At 38.0% G+C, this 24,027-nt stretch overlaps 2 protein-coding genes across 6 annotated transcripts; both read left to right on the forward strand.

Annotated features, from left to right (window-relative positions):
* Positions 1-210: 210 nt before the first annotated feature.
* On the forward strand, positions 211-14,955 carry LOC104894831 (DUF724 domain-containing protein 2). 4 transcript variants are annotated; one of them, XM_010681170.4, is made up of 9 exons: positions 211-810; positions 2,582-2,989; positions 6,605-7,063; positions 11,903-11,972; positions 12,056-12,255; positions 12,464-12,569; positions 12,680-13,036; positions 13,722-13,871; positions 13,948-14,955. In XM_010681170.4, the coding sequence occupies exons 1-9, from the start codon at positions 235-237 to the stop codon at positions 14,736-14,738; spliced, it is 3,117 nt and encodes a 1,038-aa protein (XP_010679472.1). In that variant the 5' UTR covers positions 211-234; the 3' UTR covers positions 14,739-14,955. The 4 variants fall into 4 exon arrangements, with proteins under 4 accessions (XP_010679472.1, XP_010679471.1, XP_048493606.1 ...); XM_010681169.4 differs by having other exon boundaries at positions 212-810; positions 12,056-12,264; XM_048637650.2 differs by having other exon boundaries at positions 670-810; positions 2,499-2,989; positions 12,056-12,264.
* Positions 14,956-16,132: 1,177 nt separating this feature from the next.
* LOC104894832 (pentatricopeptide repeat-containing protein At5g48910) lies at positions 16,133-22,467 on the forward strand. Of its 2 annotated transcripts, XM_048637602.2 has the most exons (5): positions 16,133-16,810; positions 17,147-17,272; positions 17,659-17,972; positions 18,732-18,893; positions 19,973-22,467. In XM_048637602.2, the coding sequence occupies exon 5, from the start codon at positions 20,512-20,514 to the stop codon at positions 22,414-22,416; it is 1,905 nt and encodes a 634-aa protein (XP_048493559.1). In that variant the 5' UTR covers positions 16,133-16,810; positions 17,147-17,272; positions 17,659-17,972; positions 18,732-18,893; positions 19,973-20,511; the 3' UTR covers positions 22,417-22,467. The 2 variants fall into 2 exon arrangements, with proteins under 2 accessions (XP_048493559.1, XP_010679473.1); XM_010681171.4 differs by lacking the exon at positions 17,147-17,272 and having other exon boundaries at positions 16,139-16,810.
* Positions 22,468-24,027: the final 1,560 nt, after the last annotated feature.

Consider the following 24,027-nt stretch of genomic DNA (forward strand, 5'->3'; position numbering starts at 1 on the left):
TTTGGACTAGACTGAATTGAACTCGAAAGGGGTGAATCCAAATACAATAAATACAGTCTAATCCAACAAATTTAAAATAAAATGAATTAAACTTGGTACTTTTCACAATGCACTTACACCTCTACTTTTAGTAATTAGGAATTAGGAATTAGGAATTAGGATGATAATATTAGCACCCTCACAAAACCAGCTCAAGTACAGATAGATGACTAGAGGGCTTCGTCAGAGAGAATAATGACCAATGACCCCCTCGCTTTCTCTTCCCCCAAAATGAAAACGCAACTTCAATCTCAACCTAAACCCAAAAACAAGCGTTTTCTCCAAACCCAAACAAAACCCATTTCTTCTTCTTCTCCATCAATTTCCCCAAATCAATTTCCCCTTTTTCCCTTTGGATCTGAAGTTGAAGTTACCTCCGACGAAGAAGGTTTTACAGGTGCTTGGTATTTAGCTACTGTTCTTCAACCTCCATCTTTATCATCTTCTTCTGCGCGAAAGGTTTTGGTGGAGTATAAGAATTTGTTGTCGGATGAAAATGGGTCTGCACTTTTACAGGAATTTGTAGATATTGAATTTGTTAGACCTAAACCTCCGATTGATGAAAATGATAAGGTTTCTTTCCAAATAAACGACGTCGTTGATGCGTTTTATCAAGATGGGTGGTGGTCTGGTGTTGTTACTCAACTTGTTTCAGATACTAAGTTTAGGGTTTTCTTCTCTAACCCTCCTGATGAGATGGAATTTGATTCTTCTGATTTGCGTATTCATAAGGATTGGGTCCATGGCAAATGGGTTTTACCCCCAAATCAGGTATTTTTTTAGGGTTTTGAACTTCAGATTTTGAGCTCAATTTTGGGTTTTTATCTATGATTTTCTTCTTTTTTAGTGGTAAAGTAAGGAAGTTTGCGTGTTTTTTTTTTTTCTGGGTGTTTCTACTTTTATGGGGATATTCTTTTGTTGCATTTCTCTGAGGTTTCAGTTGAATTTCGAATGGACATTTATTGTTTTAGTCAAATTATGGTTAATAAGATACTTGCGTGAGTGATGTATGTAATATATTGGAGCTTTAACTTGCTTTTTCTTAATTAGGGCCAGTTCTTCTTAACTCCGGAAAGTTGTTCTTGCTGTTCGACGTTAGCGATATGATAATTCTAATGTTTGCATTACTCCTTAGCTCTTCATTTGCTGAAGTGGTCTGAGTTTTCAGCTCAATTGCCAGTGCTAGTTTGTTGCTGTTGTCTGACTTTTCAGCTCAATTGCGAATGATAGTTTGTTGTTTCAATTGAATTTATGAGTAGAAAGCCTCTTGTTTGACTGATCAACGGAGTATGTTGGAAGTTAAGCTGAGTGTCTTCATTGCTCTCCAGTGGCAATTGATTTTTTTGTTTTGTTTTTGGTGCTTGTCTCGGTTCTCAAATGCTTTAGTGACTTAGTGGGACAGAGGAGAGAGAGTGTACAAATTGGTTGTTTTATAAATTGGAGAGCAAATGTGGTTGTGAATTATTGTGGAATTAAAATGGGGCCAACCAAGTGCTGGCAATGTAGGGTGGAAAGAAAAATTCTATATACATATTAGGAATAGAGCAGAAGCGGACGAAAGCAGAAAGTAAAGGAACTTCAAGGAACAGGGAGAAGTAGTTCTCAGTTCAAGTTTCACTATGTTATATGCATCATTTTAAGGATATGACAAGGTCTAGTAAAATAGTCACAATTCTGATCTTTCTGCTTGGAACAATCTTTTTGTTTGGCAATGTATGCATCTCCTTGGAAATTTGTAAACCTGCTATATTAAGTTTTATTGCCTTAGATTACTATCTTGGTTTTTTGTTGGTTGTCATTCGTCACCAACTCTAAAAAAGATACATTTAGTAACAACCCAATATTACTAGAACAAAAAATTCGACATTACATACCTTTAATGCCTCAATTTCCTGAATATTTGGATTTAATTACTTTTTTGGGGAATTAAGTAAAAATAAGAAAAAAAAATATTTACCCTCCAAACAAGGCCAAATTGGTTAATAAGATCTAAACTTTTGGTCTACATACTGATTTTCAAATTCAGCACTTCAGGTTAGGATTTTCAGTTTGGTATCCCCATTTCTTACTCATCCATGTCGATCCTAATTGTAGTTTTGCGGTGGTCTGGTTGTTCAGATGTTTCTTACTTTTTGGAGAGATTATAGTTCTAGAGTGCTAATGTTAAATTTCATGAAGATTTTTGGATCCAGGTGTACAGCTTTTCATGCTACTTTCTGGTTGTCTTACGGTAAAAAATTCCTCCCCTTGAAGCTAGTCATGGATATTTAGATTATAGTTTCGTTGCTTGTCAGAAAGTTTAGGGGATCAGAAAGTAAGCTGGTTTTCCATTTTTTTTTCTATGAGTGCATATTGTCCTTTCTCTTTAAATAATATGCCAAGATTGATGTTTTCTGTTGTACATGATTCCCTCTCGAAGTTTAAGGTTTTCCTTTCACTAGTCTTCTCCTTTTGTGCAGCTCTTTTTAAGTTATGATACCTCCTATCCATACATCTAGAAGCTTGGTGGTTGATCTGGCCTTTTAATTCTTATTCTTGACAGAGAATGAGGGATTTGAATTTTAGCCCAGGGACAGCTGTAGAAGTGAACATTGATCCAGATAACTCTTCTGATGTCTGGTTCCCTGCAACTATCATTAAACAAGTTGCTAATAACTCCTTCTTGGTGGAGTATCAAAGCTCAAAGGAAGCTGGACTTCAGAAAGTATCCGTAGATTCTTTTCATATTAAACCTTCACCTCCTAGTTCGAGTAATAAAACGTTTAATTTGTTGGAAAAAGTGGACGCATTTTACGATTGTCGTTGGTTGAGTGGAGTGGTGACCAAAATTCTTGCAGACGGAAGGTACATAGTCTACTTTAAGCGCACAAAAAAGGAGAAGGAGCTATCTCATGCAGATTTGAGGCTCCACATGGAGTGGAATAATGGCAAGTGGATTCTTTCTTCCCAGGTATGCTGTGCTTTTGCCCTTGATTTTGAACTTGGAATAAAGTGAATTTCAGAATTTAGATTGCTATCATTATATCTATCCTTTTTGTAGTTTTATTTTGGGTTTTTTCACCAAATACTCCCGAGTTTTCACGAAATTCTCCGGGTACCCTCACACTTTTGAAAATACACTTAATACCCCTCAGTTTCAACATAATACATCCAAACACCTCTAATGACTAATGACGTTAACCACCTTGAGTCATTATTTCTAATTTAAACCATAATTAATCTTAATTCTAACCCTAATTCTAACCTTAAACACTAACCCTAACCCTCCCACCATCCCCACCCCAGCAGCTCCTTCATCCCCGTCAAATTACCCCACCCTCACCTCCACCCCATGTCGGATCCCCCCTCCCCCACCCCCGTCGAATTCCGCGAACTCGACTGCCGATGACGAGCGGGAGAGTGGGCTGCAGACGACAAGCGAGAGAGAGGTCGAGGTCGAATCTGGGCTGCGAAATTGGGGGGGCGTGAATTCGACGGGGGTGGGGGAGGGTGGGGATTTGACGGGGGGTTGGGGTGTAGGGGAGGCAGTGTTACCTAATTCGCCTTTTGAATTTGCCAATTCGCCCAAAATGAGCCAAAAATGAACCAAAACCGACCATAATTCGCTTTTCTCAATTCGCGATTCGCGGAAGAATTAGGTAACATTGATGCATCTTTGAAAAGTTCTATTTTGGGAGGGTTAGGGTTAGGGTTTAGGTTTAGGGGTTAGTATTTAGGGTTAGGGTTAAGGTTAGAGTTAAGGTTAATTAGGGTTCCGATTAGAAAATCAGGGTTACCAACGCCGTTAGTCATTAAGGGCATTTGGGTATATTATGTTGAAAATGAGGGGTACCGGGTGTATTTTCAAAAGTGCGAGAGTACCCGTGAAATTCGTGGAAACGGGGTATTTGGTGAAAAAACCGTTTTATTTTCTCTTCTTGGTAGAATGTATGTGTGTGTGCGCGCGTGTGCGGGGTCCTCTTTTTGTCATCATGTTGCTTCCCAATATTTGATTCTATTACTTGATTTGATTAGCTCATTGTGTTACGATAAATTACTAGCTGATTTTGTTAGTTGGTTTGGCCAAACCAACTAATTGCAATAGCAGGCTGCATCAAGATTATTGCTAAAATTAGTTGGTAGCTACTACATCTAAAAGACGAGTATGTTTTTTTTACCCTGTCTTGACGATAGTGGCTAGACCCTTATACTTGACACACATTTTTTTGAAAATGGTACTTACACTACTAGGACTTATTCCCATTTCTTAGAGATTGGGTCCAAATTTTGAACTTCACGTTATGAGAAATGAAGAAAAATATGGCTTTTTTTTTTGCACCCAGGGTGGCACGTGCGTGGGTATTAAGCTGGCTGGTTTTGGGTATGGGGATATAATAGTCTTATACTACTAGTTAATTGTTTAATGTGTTAATTGCTATTGTTAGACAAATTTAATTTATGATAATCATTCAAGATTTGAAATAAGAAAAGTTTACCTATACGAAAATATGTGTTTACTGTTTAGAACACCTAATTTAACTTAGAAAGGTAACACCCTCCCTCCCTTGGAACAAAAAAAGTCACCATGTCACTAACTTTCAGAAGTGGAAGGGTTAAAAATTCTTTAATCTCATTTGATTCCCTTTGCTATCGCCCTTCCACCTTTGATGCATATTTTACCTCCATTTCTAATTTCATTAAGCTCAACAAAGGCCCTATAAATCCTTACTGGAATTTTTTAGTTTTTCCTAGTGTAATTTCAACTCCGTCAAATCTAACTCCTCCATAGATATATCTTCGGCAAAGCTACTCCAACAAGTGACCTAGGTAGCACGGATACGGGGACGGAAAAATCAAAATTTCCGAAAACGGGTACAGCTTGGGTTTGGCAAATAACAAAGTAAATAAATATAATGCATCTAATAAGTAATACTGCCTTAAAGTCTTTTCTACATATAATCTCCATATAATTTTTGCATGAAAAACATTATAATAAGGTAATAAGTTTTGCACCTTCTTAGAATATTAAAATATATAGGGGGTCAAAAAGAAAATAGAAAAAAAAAATGTTAGTTGGACACCCATAAGTTATAACTTCTTCCATAGATAAGTCAGATCATGAGAGAGAATAGAAGGTTGCAACACTACAAGTACAACTTTATTAGAAAAATAAACAAATATGTTGTAGAGGTACTGTAATGGCTCATGCTCTAAAACCCTTACTTTTCACCTTCTCCTTCAACTAAAAAAAGTAAATCAGACAAGAAACCGAGGAAAGAAAAATTCGAGCATGACGGGACTGACTACCGAGCACTTGGACCGACTGCTGGCGACGAACGATGAGAAGGAGGAGCAGCGAAGAATTTTGAAGGAGTTTTCAGTTCAGGTGAGAGAGAATTTGAAATTCTCCAAAAACCCTTGGATGTGATAACCCCATCAAAATTTCATAAATTGACTGGGTACGTTTCTCCAGCTTCAAAAACGTCCCCATCCCGTACCCGTTTGCATACCACCCGTACTAGTTCTTGCCGCCATACCAACCTTCCCACATTCGTTTCGGGTACGAATCCCAGGTTAATCTGTCCCGTACCCATCCCAAACCCGGTACGAAAACGGTGCTTGGGAGGCGTACCCGTGCTACATAGCGAGTGACCTCTGGTGTTGGTGATGCACCTAGCAGATTTAGTTAGTTATTTTAGAGTTTCAAGTCTTCCTGGGGAGTGTGGAATCTACTTTTTTGGGCGAGAATTCAGATTCAAATTTTGCTAGATCGGACGTGCAATTGTTACTGTTGCTGATGTCAGTAAACTCTCTACCTCCTTCCCTTTTATTTTTTGTATGTTTGTCACTTGGTTGGTGGATATGGATCTATTGGAGGCAGTCACTTGGTTGGTGCATATGGATCTATTTGAAGCAGATACAGATATCTGCCATTGGCTTGTATGTTTCATAATAATTAGAAATGTTTGTCTTTTCCCAATTTGCTCATTTAAAATGCTGGATTGAGAATGTTTCCAAAATTTAAAACAATTGGACAATCCGCTGATGCTATCTTCTATTTAACCAAAAGGGTAATGCAACATTTTGACTCGTCAAACCTCTAATCCGCCTTTAATACGCTAAAAGTTAAAGAAAGAGCTCTTTACCAAAGAAGACCTGTTTCTCGTTTGTCGTTTCTAGTCGATGTTGGGTCTGCTTTGTCTTGGCTTTCATGCTACTCTTTTAACTATCATTGCATCATTTGCAAAATATGGTACGTGTAGTTGCAGGTGGGTATTACTCATGCAGCAAGATTCATCATGGTCTTCTAGTTGTTTTTGTTGGTTTCTTGTAGTGGTGATTATGGCCGGGCCGTGCTTTGCTTAAATAAGTGGCTCTTTTAGGACAAACCAAAATTTAGCGTAAATTTCCAGATTTTAGTTTGTCCATGGCTTGTCGTTTTTACCCAATAATCGGGCCGGGCTGGGCCCGTGCTAGATCAATGTTGATCACTTTAGACTTTCTTGTTAAAGTCTTTGGCCTTCCTTGCTTCTCATACTTTTTTTTTTTTCTTTTTTACATATTTTAACTCATGTTTCTTTTATAGGATACCTCGATGATGTCAGATTCTGAAAAGCGTTTAAGGCATGTTGTTAATGGTGGTAACAAGGAGAAGACCCGTGCCTCATCTGAAGCTTCAGATGCTATGAAAAACAATGATCAAGATAGAACATCTTCCCTAACTCTTGAGAGTTGTCAGAAAGAGTTGCATACGCCTGTCAACGAAAAGGATAATTACAGTAGCATAAAACCTAGTAACAAGAGAATGAAGCAGACAAGTGCTAATGGCGATGCTAGTTATTCCAGGCCTTCAAGAAGATTAAGTGAAAAGCCTGCATCTGGTGTGCCATTATCTCCTGAAACAAGCAAATCAAAGATGAAACAAATTGAAAGATCAAATTATGGAACGTCAGATCTTGACTCTTCAAAACCTGATCACCCTGTGCAGTCAAATTTGAAACACTCTGAAGATAGCAGTCAGCCTTCTGATCCTATGGAGATCAAGGTATATCTCTGGTATATTCTTTTTGTCATGTGTTCTGCTGTACTGAGTGCTGGATCTGTAGTTCTATTGGTCATTTCTTTTATTCTAGGGTTTCTGGGTAAGGCTTTTGAGGGCGAATATTTAGTCGTTGATTAGTACATTGGTTGGGACCGTGGGTCTAGATAGGTCATGTGTGTTTAAGGTTTTCTCTGTCTGAGCTAGTGAGCACAACTTAAATCCCAATGCCTGCTGTCACCCTCCTCCCCCCTAAAATATTCTTTTTCAGGTTAAATAATACAATGCTTGAAGATCCTTAGAAGATTAGTGTGACCAAGCTCAGATTCATAATCTAAGTTATGATGCTCTGATATAGATTCGAGATTCCGACATATAAAATGCAGAAAACAAGGACATGTTTAAGAGGTGTCCAATGTTAGGATATGGACTTGCAGATTGAAAGCACTAATTATTTTGATAATATATATATATGTATGTATATTTATATTTATTTATTTTTTTTTTTTTTTTTTTTTTTTTTTGGTAAATAGAGAATATTATTACCAAAGAGAGAAACGGTTAAAACCAACCATACAAACTGTTCAAACAAGAAACAAAAGGAGCAGACTACATAATATAGCTACTCATTTTCTTTACTCCTATACATCTCTGAAACATCAAAATTTGAGCTTGTTTAACAATGTCATCCACTTGAACAATCATGTTCTGAAATCGCTTGTAGTTCCTTGCCTTCCATATGAGATAGATTGAGATAGAGAATCCCATTCTATAGAACATATGTCTTGGTCTGCTTCCTTGAATTTCTCTTCTCTGTAACTCAGCTAGCCAAGCTTCTGGTTGTCTATTATAACCCATCCATTGAAGCATTTTCCCCCAAACTTCAGCAGCAAATTTGCATTGAAACAGAAGATGATCTTGTGTTTCTTCTGCTTCATTGCATAAACTACACATAGAGTCACATAGCACTCCTATTTTCTGTAATTTGTCACAAGTTGCAAGCCTGCCAAGGATGGCCAACCAGGTGATAAAATTACATTTTGGAGGTGCTGGGTTGTTGCATATTACTCGCTTCCAAGTAACTTTATCACTCGAACCCAATAGGAGAGTATATATGCTTCTAATTGAGTAAGTGTCTTTGTATAGCATATCATGACCTCCAGGAATCTTGTGAAACCACTGAATTGCTCCTAGTATCTTCCTAACAAGCCAAGAAGCTTGTTGAGGCAAATCTAAGCTTGCTAGGTCTCTTTATTTAATATAAAATTCATGAACCCATTTGACCCACAGTTTATCTTTCTTCTTAGCTATGTTCCAGAGTAATTTGCAAATTGCAGCTTGATTCCATAGCTTAATACACGTGAGATTCCAACCACCAGCAGCCTTGGGTAAACACAACTTATCCCAAGCAACAAGGGCTCTCTTAGAAGCATTTGACTTTCCAGTCCAGAGAAAAGTTCTACAGGCAGCTTGAATTAGCTTAATAACCTTTTGAGGTAAAATAAATACCTGACACCAGTACGCTTGAACCCCCATAAGCACGGACTTTATCAACTGAAGCCTACCAGCATAAGATAGCATTTTAGCAGACCAACAATCTACCTTCTGTAGGATTTTTCTGATGAGAGGTTGACACTGCATTACTGAAAGTTTTTTGGTAGAAAGTGGCACCCAAAGGTATCTGAAAGGGAAATCCCCTCTACTCCAACCAGTCTTCTCCATAATCTCCTCCTGAATCTCCATAGAAACACCCCCAAAATAAACTGAACTTTTAGCTAAATTAGCTTTTAGTCCAGAAACTTCACAAAAGTGAGTGAAACTCTCATTCATTTGCACAACTGATTGTGTATCTCCCCTGGTAAAAAGTAGCAAATCATCGGCAAAGCAAACATGTGTCAAATTGAACTTTTTACACCTAGGGTGGAACTTGAACCTCTTGTTATCTTTTAACCCTTGCAATGTTCTATTAAGATATTCCATACTAAGAACGAAAAGATAAGGAGAGATGGGATCTCCTTGTCTTAGTCCTTTCTTCCCCTCCAAAGGGCTAGTGAGACTACCATTTATATTGAATGAATATGATACAGTAGATAAGCAAGCCATAATCCAGGTAACAAACTGATGTGGGAAGCCCAGCTCAAGCATTAAGTATTTTATGAAAGGCCATTCCACAGAGTCATACGCCTTCTGGAGATCAATTTTCACCATACATCTTGGTGAAACATTTTTTCTACCATAACCCTTGATAAGTTCATGACTCAAGATAATATTATCAAATATTACCCTTCCTTTAACAAATGCAGCTTGACTTTCTCCCACCACATAACTCAAAATATTCTGCATTCTATTCGTCAAAGCCTTGGAAATAATCTTGTATAGAACACTACAACAAGCAATTGGCCGAAAATTCTTGATATCACAAGCATTTTCAATTTTAGGCAACAAAGTTACATACGTACAGTTAATTGCCTTAGGGAGAAAACTGGTTGTTTGGAATTCTCTAATAGCATTAACAATGTCATTATTAATGATAGGCCAAGCATGCTTAAAAAAATGAACATTGAAACCATCGATGCCAGGAGCTTTAAAAGAATCCATACCAAATAAAGCATCATGTATCTCCTGAGTAGTGAAAGGCGTACACAAGGCATATTGTTGATCAGTATTTATATTTATTTTTAAAATAACTATTTATAATTTTTTCATAAGGAAATGGGAATAGTTGGTAATAAAATAAAATTTTTGTTGTAAAGAAAATACAACTAAAGAAAGGTTTAAAAAGACTACAGAGGAAAACTAAAACGTGTCAATAGGTCTACTATGTGAAATTCTAAAGCATGCCATACTTTACTCCTCCACCCCATGTGATGTTAGCCCAATTGATTCCTCTTATGCACGGGAGAGAGAAAACAGAAGTGGTAGCTTGACATCCTAAAAAAATGGAGGGAAGAAAAGGAAACTTGGGAGCCCTATTTTGAAATATATAGCAGGCGTGGCAGGAGAAGGTGGCCGGAGGGGTGTTGATACCGGGAAACTGTACCAATTAGGTGGCCCTGACAAATGGAAGAAATTATCTTGATTGGTATTATGTTAGATCTCTAGCTTCACTTATAGATCTAGGTTAGAAGGTGGCTAAGTCCGTTCTCTCCTTCCTAGGCCCAATTTGTGGCCAGTGTCCACACTCAAGTCCAAGTTGTGTCAACACAGGTACGGCGAGGTAACATGGCGAGTCTGAGCATCACATAAGCTTCTTTGTACCTATCCAGCCAATTTGAAGCTCTATTAGCCTCTGTGATCATGATTAGTATTTAAACTTCAAATATGCAAGTTTGCATAGAGTTGTTTAGAATTGTATTGCTGGACAGAATCATGAGACGCTGAGCAAGCATGTCATGCGTTGGTCATCTTCAGGGCTCATTACTTTGTGCATTGAAAAGGTAGGGTAAGTTGCAGCGGTCTGATTTTGTATATTGATGCTTATTTATGGAAAATTGTGGGGAACCACCTTTTCTATATCACATCCTACAAACAATTGCTCCGTTCTTCCATGATAGTTAACATGGGGTAACTAGGCACGCTCTTAAGGCAGACCATTGAGGCTTTGACTATTAATATCTTGAATTGTATATAATGAACCTTTTAGTGCAAATTAAGGGAAAATTGCAGGAAACTACCGTTTTTAAATCATTTCCTACTAAGAAATGCTCCGTTCATACCATGATAGTTAACATGGGAACATATTCAAGGCACACTTTGAGGCTTTTCCTAATAAAATCTTTAATTGTTTAATGATGAAAATTATACTTTTTAACTTCTTCGGAAAATTCGCATTTAAATGAAATTTAACAAGATTTTACATGACAATGTTTATTCTTCTATACTCCCTCCGTCCCTTAAAGCATTGCTCATTTCTTTTGGGCACTAATGTTAGGGAAAGTTGAGAAGTGAGTAATTGAAATAGTGAAACCCATAAAAAAACAAAATAAGAAATCTAATTGGGTTAAGTTAAAATGGAAAAATGGGCAATCCTTTCAGGATGGAGGGAGTATTACTTAATAAATACTGTCCAGCTGGATGAACTGTGACCAGTCAAGTTTCTCTATGTTATTAATTGTGGGAATCCCTTTTAAAAATGAAAATAGACGAACTATCTCACGAGACAATTTGTTTAATCAACACCACCCTTTGATAGTTTTTGTGAGCTTCAAACATTAAGGCCTTTACTGGGAAAGTGCCTTACCTTTCTACATTTATTCAAATATCAAATAACCGGGCCTCTGGAAAAAGGAATGATACACCCGGTATGGCCTACAAAACCAATTTTACCCCTTTTTCTCCTAGTGCGCGATTGAGCCTCTATAGGTTATACTTAATGTTAAAACTCATGGAAACCATCACATGGTAGTTTTACTAAAATAAGTCATTTAATGTTTTTGTGGTGCATAGAGAGCCACTGAGGGTATGATGTAAGGGTTCGATCCTAGGTCTCGTGTACCACCCTCACAAGGCTTTATCAACGAAAATAGCTGTTATCCACAAGATTATCATGAGGTGGTCAATCATAATATTTTTAGAAAGGTGGCTATAAAAGGTGGTGCATAAAATCTAGTTACCACAAGTTTCCTTGTTTTAAATTTGAGTTACCTTTTAGGTCCACATTCATGCAAAAAGATGACCTGCTGGTGAGCAGAATAGATAATTTAGACCTAAATGCTTTTTTTTCCTTAGTTTATTTCATTATTGTTTCGAAATCTGTTTGCGACTAGTATGCTTGGCTGCATATTTCTTTTCAATTTGTCAAAACTTAAGGTATTCATCTTATAAATGTTTGCTCTTGCTTTTTAGGAGGACTATGAGAACCATTCTGCCTCAAGAAAGAGGGGAAGACCACCGAAACTACGGGCCCTGCTGTCAGGTATTTTAATTTCTTTTCATAGAAGTTCAACATCACTTCTGATTGAAATAGTTGGTTGACCACATCTTTGCATAAAATTTCAGCGGACGTACCTGGTGATACCGTTGACCAAACCCCAACTACAAGTGATGTGGTCACACCATATAGACCTGTAGTCCAAGCGTTGACACATAATGGCAAGATGATTGACTCACTTGGGGAAAGTTCAAGTCAGCATTTGAATTCAGAGCATAAGAGGGCTGTGGGGGATGAAGAGAAAGACGTGGATGATCAAGAAAGCTTAGTAAGCAATGTAATCAGATAGCTCCTTTTTGTTTGATCTGTCACTATGAAACCATTTCATTCTTTTCCAAAAACTTCTCTTCAATATCCTGATCGCCTTCAGCTTACTCTTTCATTCTTAATTTTTTTAATTAATTTTTTCAGGGCCCTCTTTTTTCTCTCATTTAGGGTGCTAATGAAGCAGGTTTTTTTTGTTTCCTTCCATGTAGGGGAGTGAGCAGCAGAAAGACGGTGAAGTCACCAATCTGAAGAGGAAGAGAGGCCGACCGCCTAAAGTGTTGTTTCTTCTTGGTAGTCCAAAGACTAAAGAAGCTGGTATACTTATATATAGGCTATAACCATCTACAATTTATTACATTGGTTGATGTCCTTGCAATTTTCATTGTCTTTCTTTTTTATTCGATGTAATTTTACCTTGGTGCTAGAATCTGTGGTGGAGGAGGAAAAGAATGATGCTTCTGATGCCAAAGATGATGATGAAAGACTCTCTCCAACAGCAGAAGTTGAAAAGCCTGTTGCTATCACTGAGCCTTCTTTGATTAACGACTCAGTACCTATTGATAGTAGTATAAAACGTGTGATGAAAATTAGCAATCAAATAGAGCGACTGAGTGACGTACGTAGGCTGAGTACGAGAGGTACTTCAAGGAGGAAAGCAAGAAAACCGCGGAGTGTCTCAACAGATTCAGTTATGGTGGATATACAAGAACCAATAAAACCTGTTATTTTGAGGAAAGGAAAGAAACAGAAATCAATAAAACAGTTTGAATCTCAAATTGAAGGTATTAACCATCTTTAGGTTTTGTTCTCTGCACCTGAAACAAGGTGATCCTGTTTGAATTAAATATGGGGTTCTGGTATGAGTTCTTGTTGGGTTTGGCATTGTCTGGTTCTTCTCTGATTGATATTTGATCTCCATCATGCTAATCTGTCTTGTTTCAATTTGATTCAATTTGTATTTATGAATATCTTAACTTATTTAGTATAACTATAGAAGATTTTATCTAATCTTTTTGATCTTGCTGCAACAAGAATAAGTAACAAGTTCCTGAAATTAGAGAATATAGACTCAATGCAAGTTAAAATTGGCCTTACGACTTTTTTATAGAACTTTTTGGTTGGGTTTGAGAGATGGTAAGCTGCTGAGCGTAATGGTACTTTCTTTCAAATGGCTGCACTGGATGGATTTATAAAGGAAAAATATATGTTCTTACACACTATTGAGTCAACTGACCATCTTCACACCCATCTGATAAGGGATGAGATCATTGAACAAATATAAATGATTGGCTGGTAGCAGCAGGTAGTCTTTTTTATCTGTTACTCGGAGTCCTTGAAGACCTTTGTAGCTGTCGATTCAGCTGTATTACTGGTGTCTTTCGGTGTTTGGAAATCGACACACATTGTTTCTACTGTGTAAGTTTATATTTAACTTTGCTGATGTGAATTTCTCTGTATTATTGGCAGATGCTGTAGATAACTCTAGAATTAGAGCCATTGATGTTTTCAACGATCGAGTAGCCAGAGATGCTAGAATGTCAAGCAATGCTTCTGATGATGATAGGCCATTGTCAGCCTGGTTTGAAGGAGCACACTCTCCTCCCACAACTGATGCAAGTAAGTTGCAGTATCTTTATGCATTGCCCTTTTTTAATATTTGTATTAAACAAAAATTTGCTGTTTGAAATTGCAGGAATATCTCCAGGTGAGGCTGTTGGTCAGTTTGGTGAAAGTGAAGAAGAAGAAGAAACTAAGACAGCACCTGCCGTTCAATTGAAAGAGAAGGAGCAAAATAAAAGGGAGTGTACCGCAGCTGAAAATGTCAGCCAAGACAAAGATAAGAATACTCCTGATAGACCAGATGAGATGCCATTACAATCACAGTCCACTGCAATTGTTCCCGTGGATGAACGAGAATTACCCTTTGTGAAGATTTCTCCTATTTGGGGACTGATCGAGTCCATGGAAGTTATGAGGCGGATTCCTCAAAAACCACATTTTCGCCCTTTATATAATTGCAAGGAAGAATGTCGTGAAGGATTAGCCATAGGTAGCATGGTAACTTTCACCAGTTTAGTGGAGAAATTATCAAAGGCTTCTTTTGATGACCCGAAAAGTCTGTTGGATGGGTATCTGGAAGCTCTTGTTGACTTGGAAGAACTAGGTTTCAATGTAGTACCGGTGAGAGAGCAGTTAAATATGCTAATATCCATAAAGGCCAGGTATGAGCAAGCTCAAAGTACATCTAAAGAGATTGATAGCCAGATCACGGAGCGCAATCTTGAGAAATCCAAGATCATCGAGGAGATTGCAGAGGTAGACAAGAAGGTAGCAGAGCTAATGATGAAACGGGCCGTAATCTTGTCAAAGAAAGAGAAAAAGGATGCCGAGATTACATTGCTGCAATATAGTGTTGATGCTGCCAAGGATTCCCTTGAAAGCGCTGAACAGGAATTTGAGAAAGTAGCTTCTTCACTTAGGTAACTGTAGTTGCTTGTATACATCTTTGTAACTCTTGCTGTGTGTACAGATATCAGCGGGTTTCAGATTGTTTGAAACAAACTAACTGTTGTATTGCCAAAGTCAGAGTAGGTTTAGGAAATACTTTTTAGCCAAGGCTAACAAAACTGAGCTTTTTCCTTAAAGAGTGAGGGTTTCATTTATCCTTCGGCAAACTTCAGGCAGCCATTTTTTTTACCAATTGGTTTTGCAATGTTGCAGTATGCTGTTAGTACTTAGTAGTGCTGTCCATTGGACCAGCTGTTATAATTTCTTTGCTTGAGGAGCGCTCTTTTACTTACTGCTTAAGTTGAGCGTCTAAATTTGAGGCATATATATATATATATATATATATATATATATATATATATATATATATATATATGCTGGTTGTCCATACTTTGAGCTTTTGTGACCGGTGGCCTTTTTGATAGTTGGTAATAAAGGGTGGTATATTGGTCAATTCACATGCTAATATTCATACTAATATTTGTCTTCTAAATAGCTCATTTTCATCATAAATTTGCATTATTCATTATTGTTTTATAGGTGGTAATTGGGGTACGGATTATTTAAAGGCACGTGTTTGAGAATTAAGTTTTATTACTATGAGTATTTATATGTATTAACATTAGCCCCGTTTATTAATGGTTGTTATATGGGTTGTCATTTTTAATAAACACGAAACAAAAAAAGATAAAAGTATGTGCAAACTTTTTTGCATTTATTTTGATTATTCTTTCATTCAAATTTGGGGGAAAAAAAACTACTACAAATTTAAGTGAATTAGTATAATCATTAGATTCTAAATATTTGTCGCGTGTTGCTTCAAATTCATTGTTACTCTAGAATATACACAATCGCTTTAAATTTCAATGTGTTAATATATTTCTGCATATTCGTTAATTAACTAATCAAAATAACCAAAACAACTTTAATCTAACAAAACTTTATAAAATTCGTCAGTTTCTATGTGACTGATACTATTCCACGAAAATACTACAAAAAAACAGGGGTAGTATTGTTTAAATACTAATGAAGTAAATCAACCATCAACGGACGAGATCTATACTAATATATTATAAGGCGTGCCTAAGTCAGAAACGGTGTCACGTGGCGGTTTGATCCCAGAACCTCAAGAACATACACTGAAGTCTTAACCACTAGACCAAATAATATTTAGTGTTATCATCTTAAATTATAATATTAATAAATGAAAATTTTTCTTACCCGGGACGTAGCTCAAACCTAATAACTCGTTTTAAACCCTTACCCGGGACGTAACCCAGACCTAATAATTAGTTTTAAACCCTAAAAGGGAAAGTAGAGATACTTAATAGACATAATATAATTCTTTTAAGGAGAAGATTAGTGATAATTTAATACTCTTACCACTAACAATAAAAAGAACAACTTAAACGACATGTCATAACAAAAGACTCCAAGATTTCCCCCAAATATAGCAGTTGGTAGAAAAAGTTTGACATAAATCAACTCCATTTTCCCACTTCTTCTTTCTACCTAAACTAACATCATTTTTCATCAACACAAAACTCCATTCATCATCTTCTCTCTCTAAACTTCCAACCTTCAACAATGGCGGAAGAATCAATTTACGAAAAAACCTTCCAAAAAGGCACCATTGTTGAAGTAAGCTCAGAGGACGAAGGTCTTCGTGGTTCTTGGTACACTGCAACTGTAATTCGAAAAATATCTCGTAATTCCCACAAAATCTTAGTAGAATACCACAATCTCATGACAGATGACGCAGGTTCGAAACCTCTTCGTGAATTCGTCGACGCCATTCTTATTCGCCCTATCCCTCCTCGTGAACCTCACCGTATTTTCTCTCTCATGGAAGAAGTCGACGCTTTTCATAACGACGGTTGGTGGGAAGGTGTAGTTACGAAACTTCTAGAACCTTCTAATTATTACTCTGTTTTCTTCCGTTGTTCTCGTGAACAGATCGATTTCTGTTCGTCCGATCTTCGATTGCATCGGGAGTGGGTCCCACCTAATTTCTGGTTTCCTCCTTTGGATTCTTCTCCTTCTTCTGGGTATGTAATAGTATTATCTCTTTCTCTCTCCTGAATTATTTAATACTACTATAAGTTTTTTTGAACTTTTGATTTTTTTGTGATTTCGAGTCAAAGGAGTGTACTTTATTAGTGGTTGCATGTTAGAGAAGAATGTGTAATTGATGGATAATTATTGTAGTAGTGGATTTAATTTAGGAAAGTTGAACACTCCATTAGTTAGTTTTATGGTTGATGGATTCTTGAACTGGTTCATTGGTAACACTCATTTAACATTCTATTATTTTGAAATATGTACTTGCAAGAATCTTTCAAAGAGAAGATAGCATGTGTTTAATAAGTGTGCTATAATGACAGCAATCAAGAAATAAAGAAACAAGAAAATTTGACATAGAGATCTGACGTGGTTCACCAATTGTGTATTAGCTACATCCACATACCGGGGGTAAACCGTGCTGGGTTGCTTCAAGCGTCAAATACAAGGTGTCTTATGCATCTTACATGAACTTTGGAAATTTTTTAACCCCAAAAGCTAGTTTTGTGATGCGAGTAATGTTTGATTGATATATAGCATAATTATGGTGGTTTGGATGAAGTGAAAAAAAGAATTTCTATGGTGCTTAATGATTTTTGTATGATTTAACTAGTTTTGTGAGACAAATTAAGTTTGGTCAAATCTGATCTATAATTTGAAGTTTGGTTAGTAATATTTTTTTATCATCATATAATTCATGGATGCATGGATCATGTTCACAATCATGGTATATGCTATCATACCGATGTTAGCCCCCGATTAGTGTCCTTCCCATGAAAGAGAAAGAAAATGAAATGAACAAAATTATGCTTATGAACTATATGTTGATTGGCAGCCAAAGAAAAAGAAATGGAGAAGATGGGAGAAATGGTGTTCATTCTGCTGGTGGTAGAGATAGGGTGATGAGGAATGTTGGAGAAATAAATGTTGGAAGGAGGAATGGCAATACTCCAACCAAGAAAGATGGTTTTTTGAAGAATATAACATGCCGGGAAGAAACACGGAGCAGTGACCTTATCATCAATAATGACAAGGTAACTAAGAAACGAATGGCTGGAAAACTGAGTGTAAGTAGCAATGGTGCGTGCAAGAAACATGGATTGGGAATGAATGGAAAATTAAAAGAACCTAGAAGGAGAGCTAATGCGGGTAAATTCATTATTGCTATTTGAAGTTTACTTTGGCATGGTTGCATTCTTAATATGGTGTTGTGCTCATATATATACTTGTCTTTTAGGACGAACCCTTATTTTTTTATAGACCAATTCTTTTAATAAATAGCTGAACAATATATCAAGATGCTTCGAAAATAAAAGGTTGGGATGTTTTAAAATGGCAGGGTGACAAATTTTATTAACTTTTGTAACCCCCTTATCTTTCTTATTCTCTTGTGCTTTAATACTAATATGAGATGACTGATGAGATGGGAAATTACAATAGGGGACTGTCTAAATTACCGCCTAATAATGGTGGTAGAGAAGCTTTGAATTGCTTTGTGCAAGAACAGTTGCCGGATGAGAAAAATGTGGCAATTCTTTGTGGAGATGCTCTATTTTTGGCTGTTAAAACTGAAAATAGTGTCAAATGAACGAACTATTTGGAAAAAACTTGAGGTCTTGGCTTCTGATATATATGCTTCAGAAATGAGCTGATTGAAAAACTTGAGGTCACAGCCTCTAATCCTACTATGCCTCAGTGTCTCCTACTCCCTTATATTGCATCCTTTCATTTTATAAGGCTGGCTGATCAGGCCTTGACCATTCAGTTGAATTCATCAAGAAATATAAGTAGAAGTTAATAATATTAAGACAATGGGTCTAGGCCATGTTTCCTTCTGCATGTTTGTTTAAGAATGTCAGTTTAATGAGTTCATTGACATGCTGTGGAATAATTTTTGATTGAAAACAGGTCGCCAACTATTTAAAAAGTGATGGATGACGCTCACTCTATCATTCGTTGTTTCTTTTTTAAGAGCTTTCTGGAGGATCCTAATCATCCTATGCTATTGATTAATTTTTGGTCATGAACAATTTCTTTTTTGGAGGTTGAAGGGTTACAGGCATTGTAATGGTAAGCTGCCCTTTCATTTTATCCTATCACAAGCTTCAATCTCCTTATTATGCTGTCCTCTATCATTATTTATTATTTGTGACTGGTCACATGTACCATTGGACGTTCTGTTTTGAATTTTGATGTTGTTGATCCTCCTGTAGGAATAGAACGATGTTAATGTACCCTAATGCTTCTGATTAGTACAGTCAATGCAAACTTTCAAGAGAGTCATCTGTAGTAGTATATAATCAATTGCCGTGTAGAAATTTTAAAACCCTGATCAACGATTTTCAAGTGCTGTGTAACTTTTTACATATACAGCAAGTTGGCAACTAAAGTCTACAACATTTTTTGCAATACATATTTTCCTGTGCTCACAGCAGATAAACGTGCTGACTGCAAATTGCTGAATGTTTATTGTTACGAGAATGCCACACTATATTATTTCTTAGTTTATTGAGGTCTAATGGAAATTTCCAAGTTCTAGAGATATATAGGATCTTACCTTTTGTGCTGCTCTTTTTTTTTTTAAGAACTCATCTTGTGCTTCACGTTAGTCTTGACTCTTAAGTTGGTTTATCTTTCTTGTGGGAAATTCTTTTGAGGATGATATTATGTTATCTTACAGAAGTTATTTGGGTTGTTTTAGCAGAGAACAACTGGGTTAGATATTCGTAATGAAGTACATGATCCAGTTATGGAGAATGCTCCCAGAATGTTGGTTGCAAGTGACCAGAAAAGCTCTTGATGTGGCTTTTGCTTTTCATAATCAAGAATATGTATTGTAGTGTAGTGTAGTGTAGTGTAGTGTGTACTCTACATGGCTTATTAAGGTCTATTTATGTCACTAATATAGAAGAGCTGGCAAACAATGTAAATTAACTGACATCAGCCAACCACGACATGTACTAATTACTTTATATATCGAATATGTTGGCAAACACAAACCGTGAGCCACGAGTGCAGTGATTTAAATTGGATTTGATCCCAAATTGTGGGTAACACCACGCGACTTTACCAACGGAATAATCTAGTTGGTATCTACTATCTACACATCATTGTTGTAATATTATTGTGCATTTTTCTTTTCTTTCTAGGTTGAGCTTAGCAGAAGCAAGGTTTTGCTATTGGGCCAATAGATCACAAACAAGAAGACATTATATGATGCTGATTGTTATAAAGTCTTTGTAGTATTGCGAAACTACATCTAGTACTGAAGTATATGTTTTTACAAAATATGTCTTCAGTACCTCTTTTTTTTTTTTGAGGGAATGTCTTCAGTACCTCTCTAATAGGAGTAATTGGTAAATCGCACATCATTTACTAGATGTAAATGTAACAATTCGTTGAGACAAAGTGACTTTACCAACACCGTTTGTGTTCCTAAGCTTCAAAATGGAATATTCATTATTTCATCGTTCTTCAAAAATGATGAAATGGAATATTCCTTATTTCATCATTCTTCCTAAATGGAATAGCCACCCGTGCTAGTAAGTAGTATCAACCCGAATTTCAGGTCACGCCCAAATTTGTAACAAGTAGGGTACGGGGTTAGTAATTTCTAATCAATAATACAACTAACTTATCCGAATTGTTACTACAGCCTAGCGTGAACCACCAACGAGTTTGAGCTACTATGAACATCAAAAGCTTCAAATCCTACACCACACCCGCTCCAAATTTCCCAGAAATCTCAAATTGCAAAAACATCAAAGAATTGAAACAAATACATGCCAAACTCATCAAAACTGCCAAAATTCACGACCCACTAATAACTGCAGAACTCGTAAAGTGCTCCGCTCTCTCACTTGGAGACCTCAACTATGGCCGCCTTCTCTTCTACCGAATGAACCAACCTAACCCATTCTCATACAACACCATTATTAGAGCCATTTCAGAGGTTGAAGATGACCCACTTGAAGCTTTGTCTATTTTTACACTTATGTTATGTGATGATTTTATCTCTCCTAACAACTTCACTTTCCCTTCTGTGCTTAAAGCCTGTGCCAAGCTCGCAAATCTGGGTGTGGGTAAGCAGGTTCATGCCCATGTCACAAAACTGGGTTTAGAAGATGATGATTTTGTGGTTAGTAATCTTTTGAGGATGTATGTTATGTGTGGTGTCATGGATGATGCTCATGTATTGTTTTCGCGGAGGATTTTGCATGATGATGATAATGTTAATGGTGTTAGTAAGAGGAGAGAAGATGGTGATGTAGTTTTAAGGAATGTGATGGTTGATGGGTATGTTAAACTAGGTGATTTGGGAGCTGCACGCCAATTGTTTGATAAAATGCCTAAGAGAAGTGTGGTTTCGTGGAATGGGATGATAGCGGGGTATGCGCAACGTGGTTGGTTTAGGGATGCTATTGAGATTTTTAGGGAGATGCAGTTGGTGGATGAGAATGTTAAACCTAATTATGTTACATTGGTTAGCATCCTTCCGGCGATTTCTCATATGGGTGCACTTGAATTAGGCAAGTGGATTCATCTGTATGCTGAGAGAAATGATATTGAGATTGATGATGTGCTTGGCTCTGCTTTAGTTGATATGTACTCCAAATGTGGGAGTGTGGAGAAGGCAATTCAAGTCTTTGAGAGCCTACCAAGAAAGAATACCATAACATGGAATGCTATTATTAATGGACTTGCTACCCATGGCCGTGCAACAGAGTCTATTCACTATTTCTCAATGATGCTAGATATGGGGATTGAACCTAGCGATGTTACCTACATCGGTGTTTTAAGTGCTTGTAGCCATGGTGGAAAGGTGAGTGAAGGCAAGATGTTCTTTGATCACATGATAAGGGTAGCTGGGTTTAAGCCTAGGATTGAACATTATGGTTGCATGGTTGATCTTCTAGGTCGAAATGGGCTCTTGCGTGATGCTGAGGAATTGGTAGGCAAAATGCCCATGAAACCTGATGCTGTTATTTATAAGTCGTTGTTGGGTGCGTGTAAGATGCATAGTGATATCGAGATGGGAAGACGAGTAGCCAAACATCTCATGGAAATAGCTCCTTCTGATAGTGGCTCTTATGTTGCTCTATCAAATATGTATGCATCTTTAGAAGATTGGGATGGAGTTACTGAGGTTAGGTTGTTGATGAAGAATAGAGACATAAGAAAAGATCCAGGATGCAGCTGGATCGAGATCGATGGAGCAGTCCACGAGTTTCTCGTAGAAGATGACTCACATCCGCATGTCAAGGAAATCCGTTTGATGTTGGGAGAGATATCTAACAAATTGCAATCCATAGGTTACCAGCCAAATACCAAACATGTTTTGCTTAATGTGGATGAAGAAGCAAAGCAGAGTGCCTTGTTCTATCACAGTGAAAAGATTGCTGTTGCATTCGGGTTGATTAGCACAAGCTCCCAAACACCACTTCGAGTAGTTAAGAATCTTCGAATATGTGATGATTGTCATTCTTCAATTAAAATGATCTCGAAATTGTATAGTCGGAAAATTATTGTCAGAGATCGGAAGCGATTTCATCATTTCGAGGATGGATCTTGCTCTTGTAATGACTATTGGTAATTTATCATGAAACCAATGATACTACAATATGAAGTATTTCATATACTCGTATCTAAGGTGTGAATGAGCTAATATGTTTGAATTCGCTAACGTGGTTGAACTTAGAATTCAACTTAAAGATACGAGTCTGAGCTTAAAAGATTACATAACTTCAACATCACATAAAAATAAACCCTCAAACATTTTCTTTCTCTTTCTGCAACCTCCCCCAACACAAAAACCCAACGCTGCCCAAGCACGCTCGTTGGAGGTCAGCTGAGCGCGCGTCGTTCTATCAATCGCTGGGGAGCCTGCCCACCCATGCTTTTTCACGTTTTTGGGCCATTTTTCGATCTCTCTGAGTCCTACGAGTTTTTTCGTCCCGGGCCATCCTTGGGGATCTTAGGAGCTTATAAATGGCTACGAGTGCCACAGACCTTCCTTTCTTGCCCTCATGCCTTATTTTGGCCCGATTGGCAACACTACCACTTTACTCTGTAAGGCCTCCAGATGGCGTCGAATGCCCCTTCCAGGCATGAGTGTGCCTTCTACGGGACTACCACAACCCTTCGATGCCACCCATGAGCACCGGTGCCCGGCCCCGACAAGAGCCCCGAGCCGTGGACTATAATCCACGCTTTTTCGCGTTTTTGGGCCAAATATCGACTTCTCCAGGCCCGACGACTTTTTTTCGTCCCGGGCCATCCTGGGGGTTCTAGGGTGCTTACTAATGGCTACGAGTGCAACAGACCTTGCTTTCTTACCCACTTATTCCTTATATCAGCTCGATTAGCAACGCTCCTACTTTACTCCATAGGGACCGGATGTCGTCGAATGCCCCTTCCAAGGTATGAGTGTGCCTTCTAATGGACTACCACAACCCTTGGATGCCACCCATGACCAGCGATGCTCGGCCCCAACCGGACCCCCGAGCCGTGGACTATAATCCACGCTTTTTCACGTTTTTGGGCCATTTTTCGACTTCTCTGGCCCTTACGACCTTTTTCTTCCCGGGCAATCCTGGGGGATCTAGGGTGCTTATTAATGGCTACGAGTGCCACAAACCTTCCTTTCTTGCCCACTTTTGCCTTATTTTTGCTCGATTGGCAACGCTCCCGCTTTACTCCGTAGGGGCTTCCGATGGCGTCGAATTCCCCTTCCAAGGCATGAGTGTGCCTTCTAAGGGAATACCACAACCCTTGGATGCCACCCGTGAGCACCGGTGCCCGGCCTCGACGAGATCCCCGAGCCGTGGACTATAATCCACGCTTTTTCACGTTTTTGGGCCATTTTTCGACTTTACGTGCCCGACGATTTTTTTCGTCCCGGGCCATCCTGGGGGGTCTAGGGTGCATAGTAATGGTTATGGGTGCCATAAACCTTCTTTTCTTTGCCACTTTTGCCGTATTTTTGCACGATTGGCACCGCTCTCGCTCTACTCCGTAGGGCCTCTAGATGGCGTTGAATTCCCCTTCCAAGGCATGAGTGTGTCTTCTACACGGACTACCACAACTCTTGGATGCCACCCATGAGCACCGGCGCCCGACCTCGACGGGATCCCCGAGCCATGGAGTATAATGCACGTTTTTTGATGCTTTTGGGCCATTTTTCGACTTCTCCGGGACCGACGAC

Source organism: Beta vulgaris, chromosome 5 (assembly GCF_026745355.1).
Source record: "Beta vulgaris subsp. vulgaris cultivar EL10 chromosome 5, EL10.2, whole genome shotgun sequence".
In the NCBI taxonomy this organism is placed as follows: Eukaryota; Viridiplantae; Streptophyta; class Magnoliopsida; order Caryophyllales; family Amaranthaceae; genus Beta; species Beta vulgaris.